The sequence below is a fragment of the Eubalaena glacialis genome, chromosome 15, assembly GCF_028564815.1.
Source record: "Eubalaena glacialis isolate mEubGla1 chromosome 15, mEubGla1.1.hap2.+ XY, whole genome shotgun sequence".
NCBI lineage: Eukaryota > Metazoa > Chordata > Mammalia > Artiodactyla > Balaenidae > Eubalaena > Eubalaena glacialis.
In genome coordinates, this window is record NC_083730.1 from 78,699,267 (window position 1) to 78,720,118 (window position 20,852).

The window sequence follows — 20,852 nt, forward strand, 5'->3', positions numbered from 1 at the left end:
CCGCGCCGTTGGTACGTACCCGCAAACTCCGCCCCCTCCCGTTTCCCTGCGCCCCAGCCCGCATGGCTGCCGGAACGCGCCCGGCGGCCGCACCGCGGTCCCGAGCTGCCATGGCCCAGTGGAGGAAGAAAAAGGGGCTCCGGAAGCGCCGGGGCGCGGCCTCTCAGTCCCGCAACAGCGACTCGGAGGACGGCGAGTTTGAGATTCAGGCAGAAGATGACGCCCGGGCCCAGAAGGTAGTAGCGCTGGGCTTGGACATACGTCAGAGCCCGAGTCCCGGCTCCGCGCAGCGTCCCGCGGCCTCAGTTTCCCCAGCTGGGGAGTGGGCACGGCTGAGGGTGGGGAGAGGTCGGCTGGCCGGGGGTCGGGGCAGGACCTCCGGCCTGAGCACGTGTTTCGGTGTCCGACACGCCCAGGGTCCTGACGTCCCGAGCCTCTGTGCTAGGGAGGCTGGGGCCTGCGGGCCTTCCGGCCTTCCGGGCCGGCTCTTGGTCTCGCGCTTCTCATTGGCTACTTCCTGGCCAGGGGGCGGGTCCCGGTTCCCATCCGTCCAATGAAAAGTGCGGGTGATGAAGATCAGACTTTGAGAGGGGGATTCTTGGGAGGATGAATTAAGAGAAGGCTGCACCTCTTGGCTTGAGACCGTGACGCCCCTAAATCTCTGGGAAACTAATAATAATAAGTTAAACTTGCGTTTGTAGATAGCTTACAGTGTGCTATCCTCCGTGCTAAGAGCTTTACAAGCCTTATCATTTAATCCCCACACCAACCCTGTGAGCTAGGTAGTCACACTCATTTTCCAGAGGAGGAAACAAGCCTGGAGGGGTGAAGGGACTTGACCAAGACCTCACAGCTTGTGAGTAGGAGAGCCAGGATTCAAATCCCAGACTGTATGGTTCCAGGCCCTGTGCTGTTTCCATTACTGAATGCCAACTGTATGCACATGGGGGGTCAGGTATGAGCACCAAGGAGGCAAAAGAGCTGTAGCCCATTATTTCTCACAGCCTTGTGCTTAGCGGGTACCTGGCACAGAAGACTCTGGGTAAGTAGATGAATGAGTGGGGCTTTATATGAAGAGAGAGGTCTACACTCCTCTGAGGCAGGGACCAGATGGGGACCTTATTCCACACCATCCGAGCCTCACACAGTAGGTGCTCTGTAAATACGGACCAAGGCACAGCCCTGTGTTCAAGTTCAACCCAACCTTGTACTGGCTGTGGGACATGGGAGAAGTTGCTTAACCTCTCTGTGCCTCAGTTTCCGCATGTGTAGAAAGCTGTTGATTATGTATGCCTCCAAAACTGTGGAAAGGATGAAATGACAGTGTTCACACATTCTACTCTACAGTAAATATTGCTGGGGCACCAGTGTGTTCCAGGCACTTCGTTATCATGTGTCTAGAACGGGGGTTGGCAAGCTTTTCCTGTAAAGGACCAGATGGTAAATATTTTGGCTTTGCAGGGCCATATAAGGTCACCGTCTTCTTTGTTTGACTTTTTACAATCTTTTAAAATTTAAAAACCATTCTTAGCTCACAGACTGTACAAAACAGGTGCAGCTCTGACCTAGAGGGTTGGTGGGGGACCATAGAGGGTCTCATAGGAAAGAATATAGACTCCGAAGCCAGGGTTCAAATCCCTTGCTGGCCGTGTGACTTTGGCAGGTCACTTCACCTCTCGTGCTTCAGTTTCCTTCTCTGTAAAAGGGACTAAGTAATAGCACCTACTTCACAGAGTTGTTGTGGGGATTAAGTGGGTTAATTTATTTTTTTTAATTTTTAAATTAAATTTAATTTTATTTTATTTTGGCTGCATTGGGTCTTTGTTGCTGCGCGCGGGCTTTCTCTAGTTGTGGCGAGCGGTGGCTACTCTTTGTTGCAGTGCGTGGGCTTCTCATTGCAGTGGCTTCTCTTGTTGTGGAGCACGGGCTCCAGGCGTACGGGCTTCAGTAGTTGTGGCTCGCGGGCTCAATAGTTGTGGCTCACGGGCTCTAGAGTGCAGGCTCAGTAGCTGTGGGGCACGGGCTTAGTTGCTCCACGGCATGTGGGATCTTCCCGGACCAGGGCTCAAACCCGTGTCCCCTGCATTGGCAGGCAGGTTCTTAACCACTGTGCCACCAGGGAAGCCCTAAGTGGGTTAATTTATATGGATGCTTAGCACAGCACCTGGCTTATAGTAAGTGCCAGGTAAGTTTTAGCCATTATTATGAATTAGTGCTTTTATAAATGTTATTTCTGAGAAGAAAGGGACAGCGCTGTAGTCCAAGAAGACTCCCCAGAGGCGGTGTCTGAGTTTGATTTAGCTGTGCTAGAACAAGTGGGTGACAGAGACGAGGCCAGGAATGAGAGAGACCAGAGCTGGGGAGGGATGATGGATCAGAAAGGGGATTGGGGAGAGGGGAGCTGGGCAGATTGGAAAGGTCTAGTATCTCACACATAGTAGATGTTTTGATTGGCTCCCTAAAGTTTTGAGGGCTTTGAATGACAGGCCAGGATGGTAATTATGATGATACCACCACCTGGGCACAGTTCTAAGCTTTACACGCACCCATTTAGTCTTCACAACGCCCTATGAGGCATACGCTCTTGTCATCCCCATTTTCCCAATGTGGGAACGCAGGCTCTGGGAGACGAAGTCCCTGGTCTGAGGTCTCACAGCTGGAGGTGACAGAGTTGGGATTGAAACGCAGGCCGTCTATCTGCAGAGCCCGCTCTCTGACCCTGTGCCCTGTCCTGGTCCGGTCAAAGGAGAGCCCTTTAGCAGAGCAGTCATGTGATCTGGCAGGCGCATCACCTTGAATGGGGCAAGGTTGGGGGCGGGCACTGGCAACAGGACAGCCCCCTTCCTTGCCCCCTGTGGTCTCACTGTACCTGGAATGATGCTGCCTCTCTGTTGCTCCCTCCCAGCTGGGACCCGGCAGACCCCTACCCACCTTCCCCACCTCGGAATGCACCTCGGACGTGGAGCCGGACACGCGGGAGATGGTTCGAGCCCAGAACAAGAAAAAGAAGAAGTCGGGAGGCTTCCAGTCCATGGGTGGGTGAGCCAGGCATCCGGGGACTTTGTGTGGGGGGAGCAGCGGGGGGTTATGGCCTCCCGTGCTCTGCTCTGGACCCAACACTGTGATGGGTTTGGGGGGGTGGAGGCAGCAGATAGTCTCCAAGCCACTCACGGCCTTCTCGTGGGGGCAACGGGCCTGGCACGATGCGAGAGCAGTTAGGGCAGGACTCAGGGCGATGCTGGTGCAGGAACAGGCACAGACGTCCGGGGATTGAGCGGCATGACAGAGCCACATTTCAGAGCCGAGGGCAGGAGATGAGATAGTTGTGTGCTGTTGGTACACCTGGCCAGCCGGAAGGAAAGCCGGACTCTTTCTTGGCTCTTTACATATCAGTAGCATCTGGAGCAAAGATTGAAACATCAAGGTGAATAGTTGTATAACCTGAAAGGAAAAGAAGCCTAAATGTGACTTGAGCACTGTTTTATTTGACTATTTTTCTATTTAGACGTGTGTATGCCAAAAAAACACTGTAGACTTAAGTTAAAGTAAACACTGTACCAGGAATATATTTGCAACTGTGGGACAAAGGGCTGATAACCCTGATATACAAAGAGCTTTTACAAATCAAGAAGAAAAAGACAGACAGCCCAATAGAGAACTGGGCAAAGAAAATAGCTCACAAAAGGAATCTAGACAGCCAAATGTGCTAAAATTCATCAAAATCAAAGGAAAAAGTCAAAACAGCTCCATGTGGCTATTTTTGGCCTTTCTGAATCTCTAAGATGAAGGATTGACCAAAAAGCAGCTAAAACCGTGGTGCTTTCCTGTCTCCAGGCCTCCCACTGTCCTCCCATCTCCACAAGCCCAGGTCACATGGAGGCTCCAAAGGCCACCTTCTCCCCCTCCCAGTACCATGTGCTTCAGCTGTCACACCCGTGCCTGCACCCATCACAGGCCCTTGTCACTTAAGACCCTTTTCTTCCTCTTTCCTTCCTTCCTTCCTTCCCTCCCTCCCTCCTTTCTTTCTTTCTTTCTTTCTCTCTCTCTCTCTTTCTTTCTTTCTCTTTCTTTCTTTCTTTCTTTCTCTCTTTCTCTCTCTCTCTCTCTCTCCCCCTCCCTCCCTCCCTCCCTCCCTCCCTCCCTTCCTTCCTTCCTTTCTTTCTTTCAACTTTTTTTTCTTTTGGCCACGCTGCAGGGCATGTGGGATCTCAGTTCCCCGACCAGGGATCAAACCTGTGCCCCCTGCAGTGGAAGCACGGAGCCCTAACCACTGGACCGCCAGGGAGTTTCTGACGCCTTTTCTTTTAATTATGAAAAATTTCAAACATATAAAAATTAGAAAACAGTGAGTCTCCACATACCTATCACTGGCTTCAGCAGTTTTAACCACTGGTGGTGTTTTATCCACACCCTACCCACTCATGACCACCATCCCAGAGGATTCTGAAGCGAATCCCAGGCATCCCCTCCTTCTATGCCCAAATACTTCCCATCTGCCTCCAAGAGATGCAGGACCCTCCTACACCTAAAACAAACCCAGATCCTCAGTATCATCCACGGTCCCGTCAGTGTTCAGACCCCCATTGTCTCATGGCATTAAGAGCTTTCAAATCACAGGAATAAAGACGCAGACGTAGAGGATGGACTTGAGGACACGGGGAGGGGGAAGGGTAAGCTGGGACGAAGTGAGAGAGTGGCATGGACTTATACATACTACCAAATGTAAAATAGATAGCTAGTGGGAAGCAGCCGCATAGCACAGGGAGATCAGCTCGGTGCTTTGTGATCACCCAGAGGGGTGGGATAGGGAGGGTGGGAGGGAGGGAGACGCAAGAGGGAGGAGATATGAGGATATACGTATATGTATAGCTGATTCACTTTGTTATACAGCAGAAACTAACACACCATTGTAAAGCAATTGTACTCCAATAAAGATGTTAAAAAAATTATTAAATAAAATGACACTAAAATTTGAATATTCTAAAAAAAAAAAAGATGGGCTTTTTTTTAATGTAAACTTTTGAATTGAATATAACATACTGACAAAAAATGCACAAATCATAAGTGTCCAGCTCAGTGAATTTTTACGAAGTGAATGCACTTGTGTAACCACTATCCAGATCAAGATAAAGAGCATTGCCAGCACCCCAGAGTTTCCCTGGCCCTTCCAGTTACTACTTTCCATCAGATGTAACCACTAGTTCAACTTCTATCACCATAGATTTGTTTTGCCTATATTTGTAACTTTATATAAAATGACTCATTCAGTATGTGATAATTTACGTGTTGCGTGTCTCTTTCAAAATTAGGTTTGTGAAATCTAACCATGTTATTAGCTTTTCCAAACTGTTCAATTTCATTGATGTACAATATTTCATTTTATGAACATACCACAATTTATTTCTCAACACAGTGAATGAAAATTCCAGGTGCTAATACCTAAAATTGTGATCTTTTTTCATTTTAGCTACTTTGCTGAGTGCATAGTGGTAGCACATTGTAGTTTTCATTTGTATTGATAGTTCTCTAGTGACTAATGATGTTGATCACCTTTTCATATACTTATTAGCCATTTATACATCTTCCTTTGTAAAATGCTTATTAAGGTGGGTTGTTTTTGGTTTGTTTTGTCCATTAAAATTGTTATGTCAGTGAAAAAAAAAGCTTTCAAATCAGAATCCAAATGTGGTTCATACCCCACAATCAGTAGATTTGTTTTCTAAGTCTCAATTAACCGATCAGCTTTGCTCTATCACTTTTCTTTTTTTCTTGCTATTTATTTGTGGATGAAACTGTCATTTGTCCTGTGTAGTTTTCTGTCATGTGTCATAGCGGCTCCTCTAGCCCCCTGGCCGTTCCCATGTCTTTCCCAGGCTTGAGCTACCCAGTGTTCAAAGGCATCATGAAGAAGGGCTACAAGGTGCCAACACCCATCCAGAGGAAGGTACGGGGTGGGGAAGCTGATGCGGGTTGGGAGGTGGGGATGGCCAACCTGGCCCTCCTGCCTGACTTCTTGACCTCCACCCCTTGTCCCATCTGTCATATCTGTCGTCCCCTCTTACTCTGGCCGAAGCCCCACAAGCCTGCCCATTTCACAAGTGGAGAAAGTCGGGCCCGGCAGAACAGAGGTTCGACCCTGTGCCTCTTTGCCACTTAAGCTGCCCACTGCTGAGTCCCTGCCCGGGCAGCTCGCAGGCACCCCATCATCACCTGGGTCTCATGTTTGTTGTCCTCAGACATTTAGCCAAGAGGGAGATAACGTTTCTCTGGGATCCTGAGGAGGATGACTAGATGGGGAGATAGAGTCTGGCTTAACCTGAAGAAGGTTGTTCCAACAGTGGAAAGAGTTGGGGGTAATGGGCTGCTCATCCCTGGAGGTGTGCAAACAGGCTTTAGCAAGAGTGGGATCAGGGCTGGGGGACAGGCCCCATCCCTTTTGCTGAGATGCTCTGGTTTGCCCACTCCCTGCAGACTTGAAGCTCTGGATCACGTGGTGCTTGGGTGCAAGAGCTGACCCCTCCCCTCCCCCGCTCATTCCCCTGCAGACCATCCCAGTGATCCTGGATGGCAAGGATGTGGTAGCCATGGCCCGGACAGGCAGTGGCAAGACGGCCTGCTTCCTCATCCCCATGTTCGAGAGGCTCAAGACCCACATCGCCCAGACTGGGGCCCGCGCCCTCATCCTCTCACCCACCCGAGAGCTGGCCCTGCAGACCATGAAGTTCACCAAGGAGGTATGTCCGGGCACAGGGATGGCGTGGCTGGGCTGAGCTGGGACCAGTCAGCGAGGCCCGAGTGGGCTGAGTCATCATCGGCTCCCATCATCGGCTCTCAATCTCTCTCTTTCTCTCTCTCCACAGCTGGGCAAGTTCACTGGCCTCAAGACTGCCCTGATACTGGGCGGGGACAAGTAAGAGCCCCCTCGGTGCCCTGTGCAGTGGTCCCCCAAAGCAAACGTGCCCCGTGCCTCCCCATCAGATGGACTGAGCTTGCGCTGCTCATTAATAACAGCAACTTCTCTGCACATTCTTAAAACACCACCAAGGGGAAATATACAGTAAAATACTGAAAGGAATTTCACACACACAACTCAGACACAGGTTCTGATGCTTCTAAAAGAGAGCTGGCAGTGCACTGGGTCACCCAAATGGGCCACTTAGTTGTATATGTTTTAATATGCTTGATTTGGGGCTATTTAAAGTGGAATGCACACAAATAGAGGATGTTTGTAATAGCTCAAATCTGCAAAATACTATATTTTTCCTGATGTGCTTGCACCATCCTTCTAAGGTAGCAGGCAGCACACCTGTTTTACAGATGAGCTAACTGAGGAAGTGATGGGCTCAGAGAGCCGCACAGTGGTCTGGTAGGAGAGCTAAGATTAGAACCCCTGCCCCCCGTCCCACAGTTTCTCCCTCAAAGGGCAGCCCCTTCCTCATTCTTCTCTCAGAATGTCACTGTCACCAGTCGCTTTTGATTCTCAAGTGAGAGTGTTTTGCTTTTCATTGCTCTTTTGCCTACATTATAATTTATTATCTCTATTGTTGTGATTGTCAGAGATACCTCCATAAGCTGGACCTGGCCCAGAATTCTGACTCCTGTTTCCTACAGGTGTCCCAGGGGTGTTTTCAGAGGAGAACTAAAGTTAGGGATGTGTACTCAAACGGTTTGGGAACAAGGACATAGAGATCCAGGAAACCTGATTCTAGGTGGAGCTGGCAGTTCCAGGGTTAGTTGCTAGGTGGCACTGTGGGTCAAAGGCGGTTTTGCTGCAATACGAACAGAGTGAATGAGATGGGTTCCGTGGCTGTCTCTCTTTGGAGAACTTTGTTGTTATCAGTCCTTTTGTATGTTTGAACTTGTAGTTCTTGTCAGGGCAATGCTTTTGCCTAGTAGCTCAGCAATAGCTTTTCCCCAGTTCCGAGCCTGGGGTCAAGGTGTGCGGCTCAGCTGAGCGTTTGGAGATGGGAAGGGAGAGAGACAAAAGAGACCTGTTCTATAAAGCTAACACCTCTTCTTCTTCCTAGGATGGAAGACCAATTTGCAGCCCTGCACGAAAATCCCGACATGTGAGTTTGCGGATTGGGGGTGATGCTCTGGGGTCCCTTCCCAGATGGCCAGGGTCTGGGGAGTGAGAGGAGGGCTATGCTGGTGCCCTGGCCCTGGGTGACCTGGCCTGCACAACCACTTCCAGAATCATTGCTACCCCTGGGCGCTTGGTGCATGTGGCTGTGGAGATGAACCTAAAGCTGCAGAGCGTGGAATATGTGGTATTTGATGAGGCTGACAGGTAAGGCTGCAGGTGCATCCCCGGGCACTGGTGTCAGGGTTGGCCAGGAGGAAGGGCTCTGCCAGAAGAGACCTATGCAGTCGAGATCAAAGCAGCGTTTCCCCAAAGTGGGCCACAGACTGTAGGCAGTGCCAGAGCTGATGGGGCTCCCTGGACCAACAGTTTTTCTTTTGTATTACTTTTAGGAATATTGAAAAGAATAGTAAAACAACAAACACATGATTTGAAAGAGATAAAAAATAGCACAAGGTTGAAAGCACAGACTGGAGCCAGACAGGTGGGATCAAATCCCAGCTCTATGAACTTGGGTAAATCCCTGAGGGTCTGTGGGCCTTGGTGGCCTCAACTACAAAGTGGGGATAAAATAGCATGTACCTCACAGGGGTGCCGTGAGGACTAAAGGGGTTGATATTTTATAAAGTACTTAGAACCATGCCTGGCCCAGAGTGAGGGCGGCTGTCATTTATTTCAACATGAATTTGTAAGAAACATAACTGAGACCAGACCTAAGATTTCAAGGTCATTATTGCGTAGGATGAGGTTGTTGAATAGAGAAGAAGTGAGCTGAGTTAAGGAAGCACCTGTCCACGTAACAGCAAGTGTGATGGGGTCAAGGGTGACAGATTTGGAACTCACTGGAATGGAAGCCCCTCTCCTGACCCTGTGCTGCCCTCTGCCCTCCCAGGCTCTTTGAAATGGGGTTCGCAGAGCAGCTGCAGGAAATCATCGGCCGCCTCCCTGGGGGCCACCAGACTGTCCTGTTCTCTGCCACGCTGCCCAAGCTGCTGGTGGAGTTCGCCCGGGCTGGTGAGGGAGCCACAGGAGTGGGGCTGGGGGCTGGGACTCGTGTCAGCGCCTGGGAGGGGCTTGTCCCTCAGCGACTCCCCCTCCCGTCCTCCTCTCTTGCCCACCGCAGGCCTCATGGAGCCCGTGCTCATCCGGCTAGACGTGGACTCCAAACTCAACGAGCAGCTCAAGGTGAGGCTCCACCCGTGCCCCTTCCCAGCGTATGGCCTGGACCCCGTTAGCCAACCGCAGTGACGCTTCTCCCTGCAGACCTCCTTCTTCCTCGTGCGGGAGGATGCTAAGGCTGCTGTGCTGCTCCACCTGCTGCGCAACATGGTGCGGCCGCAGGACCAGACGGTGGTGTTTGTGGCCACCAAGCACCACGCGGAGTATCTCAGTGAGGTGAGCTGCGGGACGCCCCCACCTGCCCGGGTCCTGGGGCCCAGCACCTACTCCATCGCCACCTCAGAGCTGCGGTTCCATGTTCAGCCACCAGAGGGCAGCGCCAGAGCAGGACTGAGGCCTGGCCAGAGCTCTGTACTTTTTTATTCTTTTTTAAGTTTTTCTTATAAAAAATTTCAGACATGTAGCAAAGTCAGAAAGTAGCATAGTGAACTCTCAGGTACTCAGTTATCAACTCACATCCAGTCTTGATTCATCTAATATTCCCCATTCCATCCAGGGTATTTTGAAGTGTATCCCAGCTGTCCTATCATTTTTCTGTAGATATTTAGTGTCCCATGTGTTTCACTTTTTTAAATTGAGGAATAGCCTGCATGCTGTAATCTGTGTAAAGTGCCCTAATCTTACATGAGCAGCTTGATGAGCTTTTCCACACGTGTATATCTGTGACCCTCCTGGGAAGAGGTCCACGAGCCCCCAAGGCTGCCAGGGCCCCTCCTGAATCAGTGCGGCCGCCTCGGGTCAACCACGCCTGAGTTCTGTTATCTGAGGACACAGTTTGCTGGGTTTCACTTGTATGACACACATTTACCGGTGCTTCCTCTGTGTAGCTGCTGGGGTCACTGATGAATAAAACCAAAATAGTAGTTTTTAAAGAGCAGTTAACACTTTCACGGTGCTTCCTGTTTTCCGGGCCCTGTTCTCAGCACTGTATGTGTATTGGCTCATTTAATTCTCATAACAAAGCTACAGAGAGGGAAGTGTTATTCTCCCTCTTTTACAGACAAGGAAAGAGAAGGCACAGAGAGGTTAGGGAACTTGGGCAAGGTCACAAAGCCTGTTAGTGACAGAGTCAGGATGAGACTTGTGTCTTGGGATGGCACTTGCAGCCTCCCTGAGGGAGACCTCTGCACGTGCCATCTTTTCTTGACATTCAGACAACCCTGCAGAGGTGAGAGGTGATATGAGCCCCATTTATACTGATGAAGACACCAAACCGAGGTCACCCAGCCGAGCTGGGGTTTATACCGAGGGCGCCCGACTCCAGAGCCTGTGGTCTTACTGCCGTGTCGTGGCGCCCACTGCCACGGCCCAGCCTCCTCTCCTCTCCCCTGCCCGTCTCCTCCTCACCCCTTGCCCTCCCTCTGGTCTTCACTCTGGGCAGCTGCTGACGACCCAGCGGGTGAGCTGCGCCCACATCTACAGCGCCCTGGACCAGACGGCCCGCAAGATCAACCTGGCCAAGTTCATGCACGGCAAGTGCTCGGCCCTCATCGTGACTGACCTGGCAGCCCGGGGCCTGGACATCCCACTGCTGGACAACGTCATCAACTACAGCTTCCCCACCAGGGGCAAGCTCTTCTTGCACCGCGTGGGTAAGGAGCCTGTGGCTGCACTGGGCAACGGGGAGTCCCAGCGGGAGCTGAGGGCACAGGGCTCAACTCCTGCCGCTGCAGGTGGGGAACTGAGGCCCAGGGAGGGCACCAGTAAATCAGAATCTCTGGGGAGCGTGGCCCAGGCCGGATCTGGTGGGCAGCCCTAGACTCTAAGGAGGTGATGCTTCCACTTTCTGGATTCCCCAGTCTTGTGCTTCTCTTTCCCATCAGGTACTTGATGACACGGCCCCTCCTCCCCACAGTCCTCTCCCTAAAGCTCCGTCTTTCTAGCTCCTCTCCTGGGAGCAGCCTTTAAACAGCATCCCGACCCCCCTCTGCCTCCTGCTCCATCCACTGCAGACAGAGTCTCCTGACTCCCGGCCTTGTCCAGTCAGCCTGTCGGGCCCCACCTTCCCCTCAGCCCACCCAGGCCAGCTCACTCCATTTTATTTTTCAGTTACAAAAGTAAGGCCCGCACGTAGTAGGAAAATTTGAAAGTGGAGCAAAGCACCGAGAAGGCAGGAAGTCACCCTCCCCTCACTGGTGATGTGACGGCCACAGGTGCTCACCCAGCACTCCTGGTAGGCCCTGGTCCAAGTGTTCTACTTGCTCTTTCTGTCTTCACAACAACCCTGTGCAGTGGGTACCAGCGGCATCAGCTCCATTTTACAGATGAGGAAACTGAAGCAGGGAGGTTAAGAACTGGTCAGGTGTCTCAGACGTAGCAAAGTGGGGCCACTGGCATTCTTTTTTTCAATTGTGGTGAAATATACATAACATACAATTACCATTTTAACCACTTTCAGGTGTAAGTTCAGTGGCATTAAGTACGTTCACACTGATGTGCAACAATCACCCAGCTTCCATCTCTAGAACATTTTCGTCTTAACAAACTGAAACCCTGTACCCGTTAAACTCATTCCCTCTTGCCCCTCCTCCAGCCCCTGGTAACCACCAGTCTACTTTCTTTGTCTTCTTTTGACTCATAAACACGCGTGTCATGTTTATAAATACAAGTAAGTTAAATAAGTGCGTGTGAGAGAAGCATCTGGTGGGCAGGTTCCTTGGAATTGTTCTGCATATGATTGAACATCGTCAAATGAGTAAATTCTGGCTGCCCACGGTGGGCTGCCCGTGGGCAGACCTTCGGGGTGCGAGGGAGGCCTCCACCTGGGTCTCCAGCCTCTTCTCCCTGTTGGCAGTTGCATGCTCTGCCCTCGATTCCGTTGCTTTGGGAGGGCTGGCCCTGCACATCCCTTGAGGCGTCCTCAGAACCCCCAAAGGGAATTTCTCATGTGCCGCGTGACCAGCAGCGTGAATCGGACTACCGCAAACGAATCTTCCGCATGTGGTGACACTTGGTTTCTGCAAGATGCAGAAACAAGCCAAAGCATAATGCTATTCATGGACTGACTGACCACAAAATTAGAATCACACTGGACATTCTTCTTGCCTCTGTATACCTCATGCATGTTTTTCATTCACCATTTAAGCATCATTCTATAACAGGGGTCAGCAAATTGTTTCTTTAAAGGGCCAGATGGTAAATATTTTAGGCTTTGGAGCCATTTAGTCTCTTACAAATCTCAGCCCTGGGAGCATGAAAGCAGCCACAGGCAATATGTAAATGAAGGAGCACAGCCGTGTGCCAATAAAACTTTATTTACACAGACAGGCTGGTGGGGGGCTGGATTTGGGCAGGGGCCACAGCTTGCAACTCCTTTCCTCAGCTGTGTAATTCCCACCATGTGGTCATCAGCTAATTAACTAACCCTCTGTCCTTAAGTCTTTAAGTGGTTTCCATTTGGGGGCTGTTCCGCGCAGAGCTGGAGTAGGTGATCTGTGGGTGAATCTTTGCACCCTGTGTTATTTCTCTGGGTAAAAACCCCCCAAAGTGGGGATGCTGAAGATTTGTGATACTGATAAAGAGCAGTGTCTTGCCTCTATTCCTGCTAACCTCCCAGAGCACCATGTGGGCTCACGTACTCTCAGGCAGGTAGCCCTGGTGACTGTCAATGCCTTGCCGCCTTTTGTAGGTGGGACACTGCTCAAGGAGGTGGGGCTGTGGCCTGGTTTGCACCTTTAGGGTCTGGCACGTGGGACTCGTGCTGGGCTGTGGGGTCCTTTGCCTGTGCTCACGCTTGACTACCTCCTCCTGCAGGCCGTGTGGCCCGGGCTGGCCGAAGCGGCACGGCCTACTCCTTGGTGGCCCCAGATGAGGTCCCCTACCTGCTGGACCTGCACCTGTTCCTGGGCCGTGCCCTGACCCTCGCCCGTCCCCACGAGGAGCCCTCCGGTGAGTGGAGGCTGGGGAGGGGCTGGGGTACCCCCTGGAGTTCATGGTATGGATGGGGGTCGGAGGTGGGCCAAGCTGTCCTGGCTTGGGAACTTGACCCTAGAGGAAGATCCCTGTTTGTTTGTTTTTTAAAGTTTATTTATTTTATTCATTTATTTTTGGCTGCATTGTCTTTGTTGCTGTGCACGCAGGCTTTCTCTAGTTGCGGCGAGCGGGGGCTAACTCTTCGTTGCGGTGCGCGGCCTTCTCATTGCGGTGGCTTCTCTTGTTGCAGAGCACGGGCTCTAGGCCCCCGGGCTTCAGGAGTTGTGGCACACAGGCTCAGTAGTTGTGGCTCACGTGCTCTGGAGCGCAGGCTCAGTGGTTGTGGCTCACGGGCTTAGTTGCTCCACGGCATGTGGGATCTTCCTGGACCAGGGCTGGAACCCTTGTCCCCTGCATTGGCAGGCAGATTCTTAACCACTGCGCCACCAGGGAAGCCCAAGATCCCTGTATTTTAAAGTCAGTGAAGAGCCAGATAGTAAATATCTTAGGCTCTGCAGGTCACGTGATCCACGGCAGCTCCTCACCCGTGCCCTTGTAGTGCAAAATTAGTCACAGACAACACAGAAATGAGTCGATGGGGCCATGTTCCATAAAACTGTACTTGTTAAAACAGTAGGAGCTGCTCGATAAGTGATGGTTTCTCTTGTGGGGATTATTTTGTGATTCAAGACCCAGAGTGGGGCTGGGGAGGGGAGGTGGGGCCCTGGGCAGGCGGCCGGGCCGGAAGGCCTCTGACCAGGCCTCTGACCGAGCTCCTGGCGGGGAGGCAGGCGCGGGCGGCGGGGACGGCGTGCTGGGCCGGGTGCCGCAGGGCGTGGTGGACGATGAGGACTGCGGTCTGCGGACCAGCCTGGAGGCGTCGCTGGAGCTTCGGGGCCTGGGCCGCGTGGCCGACAACGCCCAGCAGCAGTATGTGCGCTCGCGGCCGGCGCCCTCGCCCGAGTCCATCAAGAGGGCCAAGGAGCTGGACCTCTCGGGCCTGGGCCTGCACCCCCTCTTCAGTGAGTCCCTGCGTCGGGCGGGCGGGGGCTGGCGGCAGGCCCCCTGGAGCCCACTGCGGCCTCACGCGTCCCTCCCTCCCCACCAGGCTCGTGCTTCCAGGAGGAGGAGTTACAGCAGCTGCGGCTGGTGGACAGCATCAGGAACTACTGCTCCCGGGCGGTGAGTGTGGGGCCTCGGGGCTCCGGTTGAGCTCCTGACCCCCAGCAGGACCCCAGCAGGGATTTTCTCAACCCGCGGCTCTGGCCGTGTCAGCACCTCTATAGCCACCCCTTGTTCTGGAACCATCCCTGCTGGTCCATAGCAGGTTTCCCACCCCTTCCATACAGTTGGGTAGACTGAGGCTCACAGGGGGCAGTGACACACCCTAGGCTGTCAGAGGCCTGAGGAGCTGGCTTTCGATAGCCTCTCCTCTCCTCCTGATTCCCGTCGGGTGCCCCGTCTTGTGCCTCTGGGAGGTGTACCCAAAAGCAGGAAAGGCCTACCAACCAGCGTCAGGAAAAAGGGGCTGGAGCCTGTTGTGGTTAAGGGCACTGGTTTTGGAGCCAATGAACCTGGGTTGAAATCCCAGATCTGGCTTGTCCCAGCTGTGTGACCTTAGGCAGGTTACTCGCCTTCTCTGGGCCTCCCTTTGTAATTGTGAAAAGCAGGTAACTAGTGGAAGGGAATTGGGAGGAATGCTGGAGAGAGCACACCAAGCTGGGGAGGGTAGAGCTGGGGAAGAAGCGGCCAGTGGGTGAAGGCCTTGGGTGTCCCCTCCACAGACCATCTTTGAGATCAACGCTTCCAGCCGGGACCTGAGCAGCCAGGTGATGCGTGCCAAGCGGCAGAAGGATCGCAAATCCATCGCCAGCTTCCGGCAGGAGCGGCAGGAGCGGCAGGAGAACCTGGCCGTCCCAGCCCCGAGCCTCCCAGCACCGCAGGAGGAGCAGCCTGAGAAGGAGGAGGCGGCAGGAGAGAGTGTGGAGGTGCAGGCCCCACCCTGGGGACCCTGGAGTCTGGCCTGGGGTTGGGGAAGCAGTGGGTCAAGTCCCAGCAGCCCATGGGGCTGACCTAAGGGCTTTGAGCAGTCACTGGGGGTGGATGCAGTGATTCCAGTCCCACCTCCAACACTTGTGGAAATCAGTGACCCAGCCTCAGCCTCCCCATCTGCGGAGTGGGGTCATAGTCTCGTCCACCATTCCTTGCCTGAAGCCCTGGGGGCCAGATGTGATTCGGGATTCAGAATCTTTACGGTGGTCCACTGTGTATGATGTAACACCCTCAGCAGGGTCTGGGGTGTCACGGTCGTCAAATGCATCAGTTTCCACAGTGAGACCCACACTGAGAGGATGGACAAAGCCTCTTGTCAGCTCAGGTCAGCTTTTGCCACCAAGTGAATCTCAGGAAAGTTCGTTTTCAGAATGTTGTGGAGTAGGGCTCTGCAGCCAGGTGACTGCGGTACCTGCTTCTGGGTCCGTGGGCAGATTCAGGATGCTACGTGGAGGATTCCCACAGGCCTAGGTAGCCCTGTCGTTGTCATCATCATCGCCTTGCCTCAGCCTGGGGTCCGGCAGGTGGGAAGGGGCAGAGCCGGGAGTGTTGGCAGCAGTGGGGGCATGACTCAGGCAGGGTCAGGCACTGGGTCTTCATGGCGAAAAGCAGGGCTGGGGGGCCAGAGTGTCCCATTCACCTGGTGGGTAGGGCCCTGGGCCTGCTCATCTTATGTTTGATTTGGACAGAGGGTACAGTAGGCAAAAAAATGCACTTGAAAACCCCTGGACTAGTCCACGTCATAGAGAGCAAGTCCAGACCCAGAGATGGACAGGGCCTTGCCTTGGTCAAATGACCTGGGGGACCAAGCTGGGACTGGAACGTGGTGGGTCTCATCCTAGTTGGCACCCTGCCCTCCCCGACTCCCACCTGTCCTGCCTCTGCTGGTGCTTGAGGCAGGGGTTATGCTGCATGTGCAGATGAGGAAACGGAGGGTCTCAATGGCAACACCAAGCTTTCAAAGTCCCAGCAGCCCCTGACCCTCAACCCTAGCTGGGCTGATGGGTGGGGAAGCCAGTCCACTCCCTGGGGGCTACAGGTGACACTGGGCCCCGGTCCACCAGGACATCTTCACAGAGGTTGTGGGCCGGAAGCGGCAGCAGCCAGGACCCGACCGAGGAGCCAAGAGGCGGAGGGAGGAGGTCCGGCAGCGGGACCAGGCGTTCTTCATCCCCTACCGGCCCAAGGACTTCGACAGCGAGCGGGGGTGAGTGGCCGCTGGTCCCGGGTGGGGCAGGCGGGCCTGATGGGCCCCCCTCCCAACCCCATGGTATCTCCCCACCCTCCCTCTGCAGCCTGAGCATCGGTGGGGATGGGGGTGCCTTCGAGCAGCAGGTGGCTGGCGCGGTCTTGGACCTGATGGGGGACGAAGCCCAGAGCCTGACCAGGGGCCAGCAGCAGCTCAAGTGGTGAGTGAGCCAGTGGGCACACCTCTTCCATGCCCACCTGTCTGCCACTTGATCCCCACAAAAGGTGACCCCCCTCCTATCCTGACTCCTGTTTGATCCCCTAGAGCAGGAATTATGACGCCCACCCTGTCCTGCCCCCATGTGGTCATGCACAACAGGGATCTTGACTCCATCTGTCCTTTTGCGGGGGCTAGTCTTGCTAGACAGGGGCTCATGACCCAGTTTGCCCATTTGGACTCTGGTTCTGGAGAATGATGTGACTCAACCCAGGGTCACAGAGCCAGGAGGTGGCCAGGTCAGGGTTGGGAACCACCCCAGGGTCCCCTGTCCCTGACCCAGGCCCCCAGGTTGGAGCTAATCCCCTGACCGCCACACTGCCTTTTGAGACCTGGGCTGCCAGGGAGTGGTGAGGAGGGCCAGGGAATGGTTCTTTATGGGGCACCTGCTGCCTGCCAGGCGCCCGGCACGCAGCTTTCCTTCAATCTTCCCAACAACCCAATGAGAGGGTCAGGGGGAGACAAGCCCGGAGGGGAAGCGGGCCACCTCCCTCCACAGCACGCCTCCCAACTCTTCCCACAGGGACCGGAAGAAGAAGCGGTTTGTGGGACAGTCGGGACAGGAGGACAAGAAAAAGATCAAGACGGAGAGTGGCCGCTACATCAGCAGCTCCTACAAGAGGGACCTGTATCCTGGAGGGGGGGTGGAGGGCAGAGGGGGAGGGGCCAAGCGCCTCTACATACACATCTGTGGGTGGGGGGCGGGGTCAGGAATGGGGCGTGGTTTGGCTCCTCAACCACCCCAGCTCCTACAGGTGGGGGCTAGAGGGGGGGCGGGGTCGAGCACATTCAGCCACCAAACCCCCTATAGGTGAGGCCTTTATGCTCTGGGGGGCGGAGGGCCCTGCTCCCAGCCCACGGTCGTGTAGGGTGTCTCTCTCTCGATGCTGCGTGCAGCCTCCTTAATGCAGCCTCCCAGCTACCAAAAGTGGAAACAGAAGCAGAAAATTGATGATCGTGACTCAGAAGAAGAAGGGACATTTGGCCGGCGTGGCCCAGAGCGAAGAGGTGGTAAGCGCGGCCGAGGGCAAGGTGAGAGCCGGGGTAGGAGCGTCCTTAAAACGCAGGTTGCCAAGTAGTACATTTGGTCATCTTGGGGACTTGGTCCTCTTGATCTGGCCTGGGTCCCTCAGTGGGTGACACGCTAAGGTGGGATTTGAACTCGGCTCTGCTGCAGGAGCTTGTGCTCAGTGACCTCGGCTTGGGCCGGCTGCCCCGCCTGCCAGGACCTCGGTCAGCCCCTCAGGGCAGAGGAGCACCTTGGGAGTGGTGACGCTCGTGACTTTGAAGGGAGGAGGCTGGAGCCTGGGCCCCGTCCCACTGCAGCCCCACCTTTGGGGCCGAGCTTGCTGTCAGAGAGGGGCTCCCGCTTGCTGTCTGGGGCCAGGCTGTGTGCTGGAGCCTCGCCGCACATGACCTGGGGGCGAGAAGACTGAGAACGGCCAGCTTTCAGGCCAGGAAACAAGTCGCAGTGACTGGCCCTGGGTCCCCCGGCTGCCTGCTGCCTCCTCCGGGCTCCCCCGCCAGGGAGTGGGGAGCTTGAACCTGTCCTGGGCCTTTCTCCGCTGGGCCCTGGCCCTGCTTGTTTCCCCCGAACCCACAGGGCTGCTCACTGCCTCTTCAGCGTCCGAGCCTGTGTCCTTCAGCCTGGGGACGCTGTCTGTCACGGCTCCAGGCGCCCCTCTTCTCTGCCTCACCCAGGGCCTCCTCTGTTCTCTGCACGTTCCCTCTGTCCTCGTTGACATTTCCTCTCTGACGGTGGATACCTCTTCTGTTTCTCCCTGTTTCTGTCTTGGATTTTCTCCGGCGCATCCTCTCTCTGTTGTTCTGTAGGTGTCTTTCTCTCCGGGTCTCTCTCTTTCTCTTTCTGCCTCTGACTCTGTGTCCCTGTCCATCTCTCTGTCTCTTTCTTTGTCTTTGTTTCTCCCCGTCTGTCTCTGTCTTTCTGTATCTCTCTCCATCTGTCTCTCATTGTTCCTGTTCCTTTCTCTACACACACACACACACACACACACACACACACACACACACACACCCTCCCCGTCTCTGTCTCTCTTTGTCTCTCTGTGGGCGTGTCCCTGCCTCCCCGGACCCCCTCATCCCTCACTCCTCAGCTCCCGATTTTATCTGGAGTGAAGCTGGCTGCCGTTGTGGGCTTGCTGGACCCGGGGTGGTGAGGATGGCCTGTGAGCTTTGGGAAAAAGTAGCTGTTCTCCCCCTGTGCTTTGTCCTCACTGGGGGGGGTGGGTCCCTGTCAGGTGGCCTGGCCCCTGTGGAGACATCTGGGGCCGCCTTAACGATCATCTGCGTGGGAGCCCTGCAAGGTCACTGCTGTGGGAGGGGAGGAGCTGGGTGAGGCGGGTGAGTACAGAAGAGGAGGGGCCAGGCCTTAGTGGGGAGCCAGGGGGTGGGGGAGAGACCTGCCCTCCCAGAGACCTGGGAGGTGGCGGGTGGGGCCACCAACCACTGCTGCTGCTGCTGCTGCTGCCGCTTTGCTGGGTGACCTTGGATAAGTCCCTTCCCCTCGCTGGCCTTCTCTGATTTCTCTCCTGCCAGAGGGGGGTTAAGCTACAGCCTGTTTTCATCTAACAAGCCTAGAGCATGTAGTCCATAGAGACAGGGTTTGGAGTCTGTCTGGGTCCCCAGTGCCTGGAATAGAGGAGGCACTGAAAAGCCTTTGTTGAATGATTTATGATTGTAATAGTTACACTTATGAGGCCGTACTGTGGACTAGGCCTTGTTCTGAACCCTGCACACATAGTAACCCATTTACTCCACATTAGGACTTATGAGGTAGGTGCTCTTATTCGTAATTCATCGGAGAGGAAACTGAGGCATAGAGAAGTAAAGTAGTTTGCCCAAGGTCCAAGAGGTCACAGCTGGGACTTGATCCCTGGCAGTTTGGGCTAGAGGGTCCATACTATTGCCCATTACAGTAGACTACTTAAGCTTTATTAAGCAATTACCATCTGCCACATGTTGGAGCCACAGCAGTGAACACAGAACGAGAGTGGGGACAGGGGAGCATCCCGGAGGCTTCTGGGAGGAGAAGACATTGGGAGTCGACCCAAAGCCTGAACTCCCTGAATCTCCATCCTGGCAGGTGCATCCCAGCCCCGCACCCCTGGTGCCCCCGCAGGCCGCGTGCGCTCAGAGCTCAAGACCAAGCAGCAGATCCTGAAGCAGCGGTGCCGAGCCCAGAAGCTGCGCTTCCTGCAGCATGGGGGCCTCAAGCAGCTCTCTGCCCGCAACCGGCGCCGCGCCCGGGAGCTGCAGCAGGGCGCCTTCGGCCGGGGCGCCCACTCCAAGAAGGGCAAGATGAGGAAGAGCCTGTAAGGAAGGTGATACAGCCCTGTGGTTCCTCACCTGGTCCAAGCGTGGACATCAGCAATGTTCCCCGTGTACCACTGTGTGCCTGGCCCTGAGCTGGACGCTGGGGGAGCTCCCTGCAGAAGCTGTGGTCTGTGCAAAGGCTATATGGCCACAAAGGGGCAGCAGCTGCCTCTGCCTAAGACAGGGCACATTTGAGCAGGGTGTTGAAGGGTTCATAGGAGTTTGCCAGGAAGGCCAGGCAAGGCCATGACCTGAGTTGGCAACTTGGCTGTTGCTGCTTCTGTGTGTTCTGGTTTCAGGGGTGGTGGCCACATGGGTGTGAGCCCTGAGTGCCTGAGGCCCAATGATGTATTTTTAATGTAATAAACCTTTATTGAGCGCCTCCAGTGGACCAGAAGCATTGAGTTGGAAGGGACAGGCCCGGGTACTAGAATCCCAACTAGTGTGCGGATGAGCCGAGAGCGTGTGGGCAAGACCCGAGTGGGTTCTGCTGGAATCTCCATTTTGCAGATGAGGAAAGTCAGGCTCAGAGGATGGGTCGTTTGCTGAGATGGGAACGCCCCAAAGCTGGCAGTCGGTCCCCTTCCTCCCACCAGGACGGGCTTGCAGCTGGGACTGGACGGTGGCAGGGAGACAGCACGTAGAGTCTGTGGGCAGAGGGTGCAGTGCGCTCCCCGGCTGTGAAGGAGTTCACACTATCCCCACACACCCAGAGGTCAAAACCTGTCCTGGCCTCTGTCCTGCTTTAAGCCCTGTGCTCCTCAGCCCCTGTTGGGGGTCCTGGGAAGGTCAAGGGCAGCCTCCGGTAGCTGGATTCTCAGAATGGCC

General features: G+C 54.5%; 1 protein-coding gene across 1 annotated transcript; it reads left to right on the forward strand.

Annotated features, from left to right (window-relative positions):
* Positions 1-43: 43 nt before the first annotated feature.
* DDX54 (DEAD-box helicase 54) lies at positions 44-20,410 on the forward strand. Its single transcript, XM_061169474.1, has 20 exons — positions 44-236; positions 2,906-3,035; positions 5,874-5,944; positions 6,546-6,734; positions 6,861-6,910; positions 8,028-8,069; positions 8,195-8,290; positions 8,976-9,097; positions 9,207-9,268; positions 9,347-9,478; positions 10,644-10,854; positions 13,016-13,150; positions 13,966-14,196; positions 14,283-14,356; positions 14,959-15,162; positions 16,291-16,433; positions 16,522-16,635; positions 17,215-17,319; positions 17,611-17,723; positions 19,795-20,410. Exons 1-20 carry the CDS (start codon positions 63-65, stop codon positions 20,025-20,027), a joined length of 2,631 nt encoding a protein of 876 aa, XP_061025457.1. The 5' UTR covers positions 44-62; the 3' UTR covers positions 20,028-20,410.
* Positions 20,411-20,852: the final 442 nt, after the last annotated feature.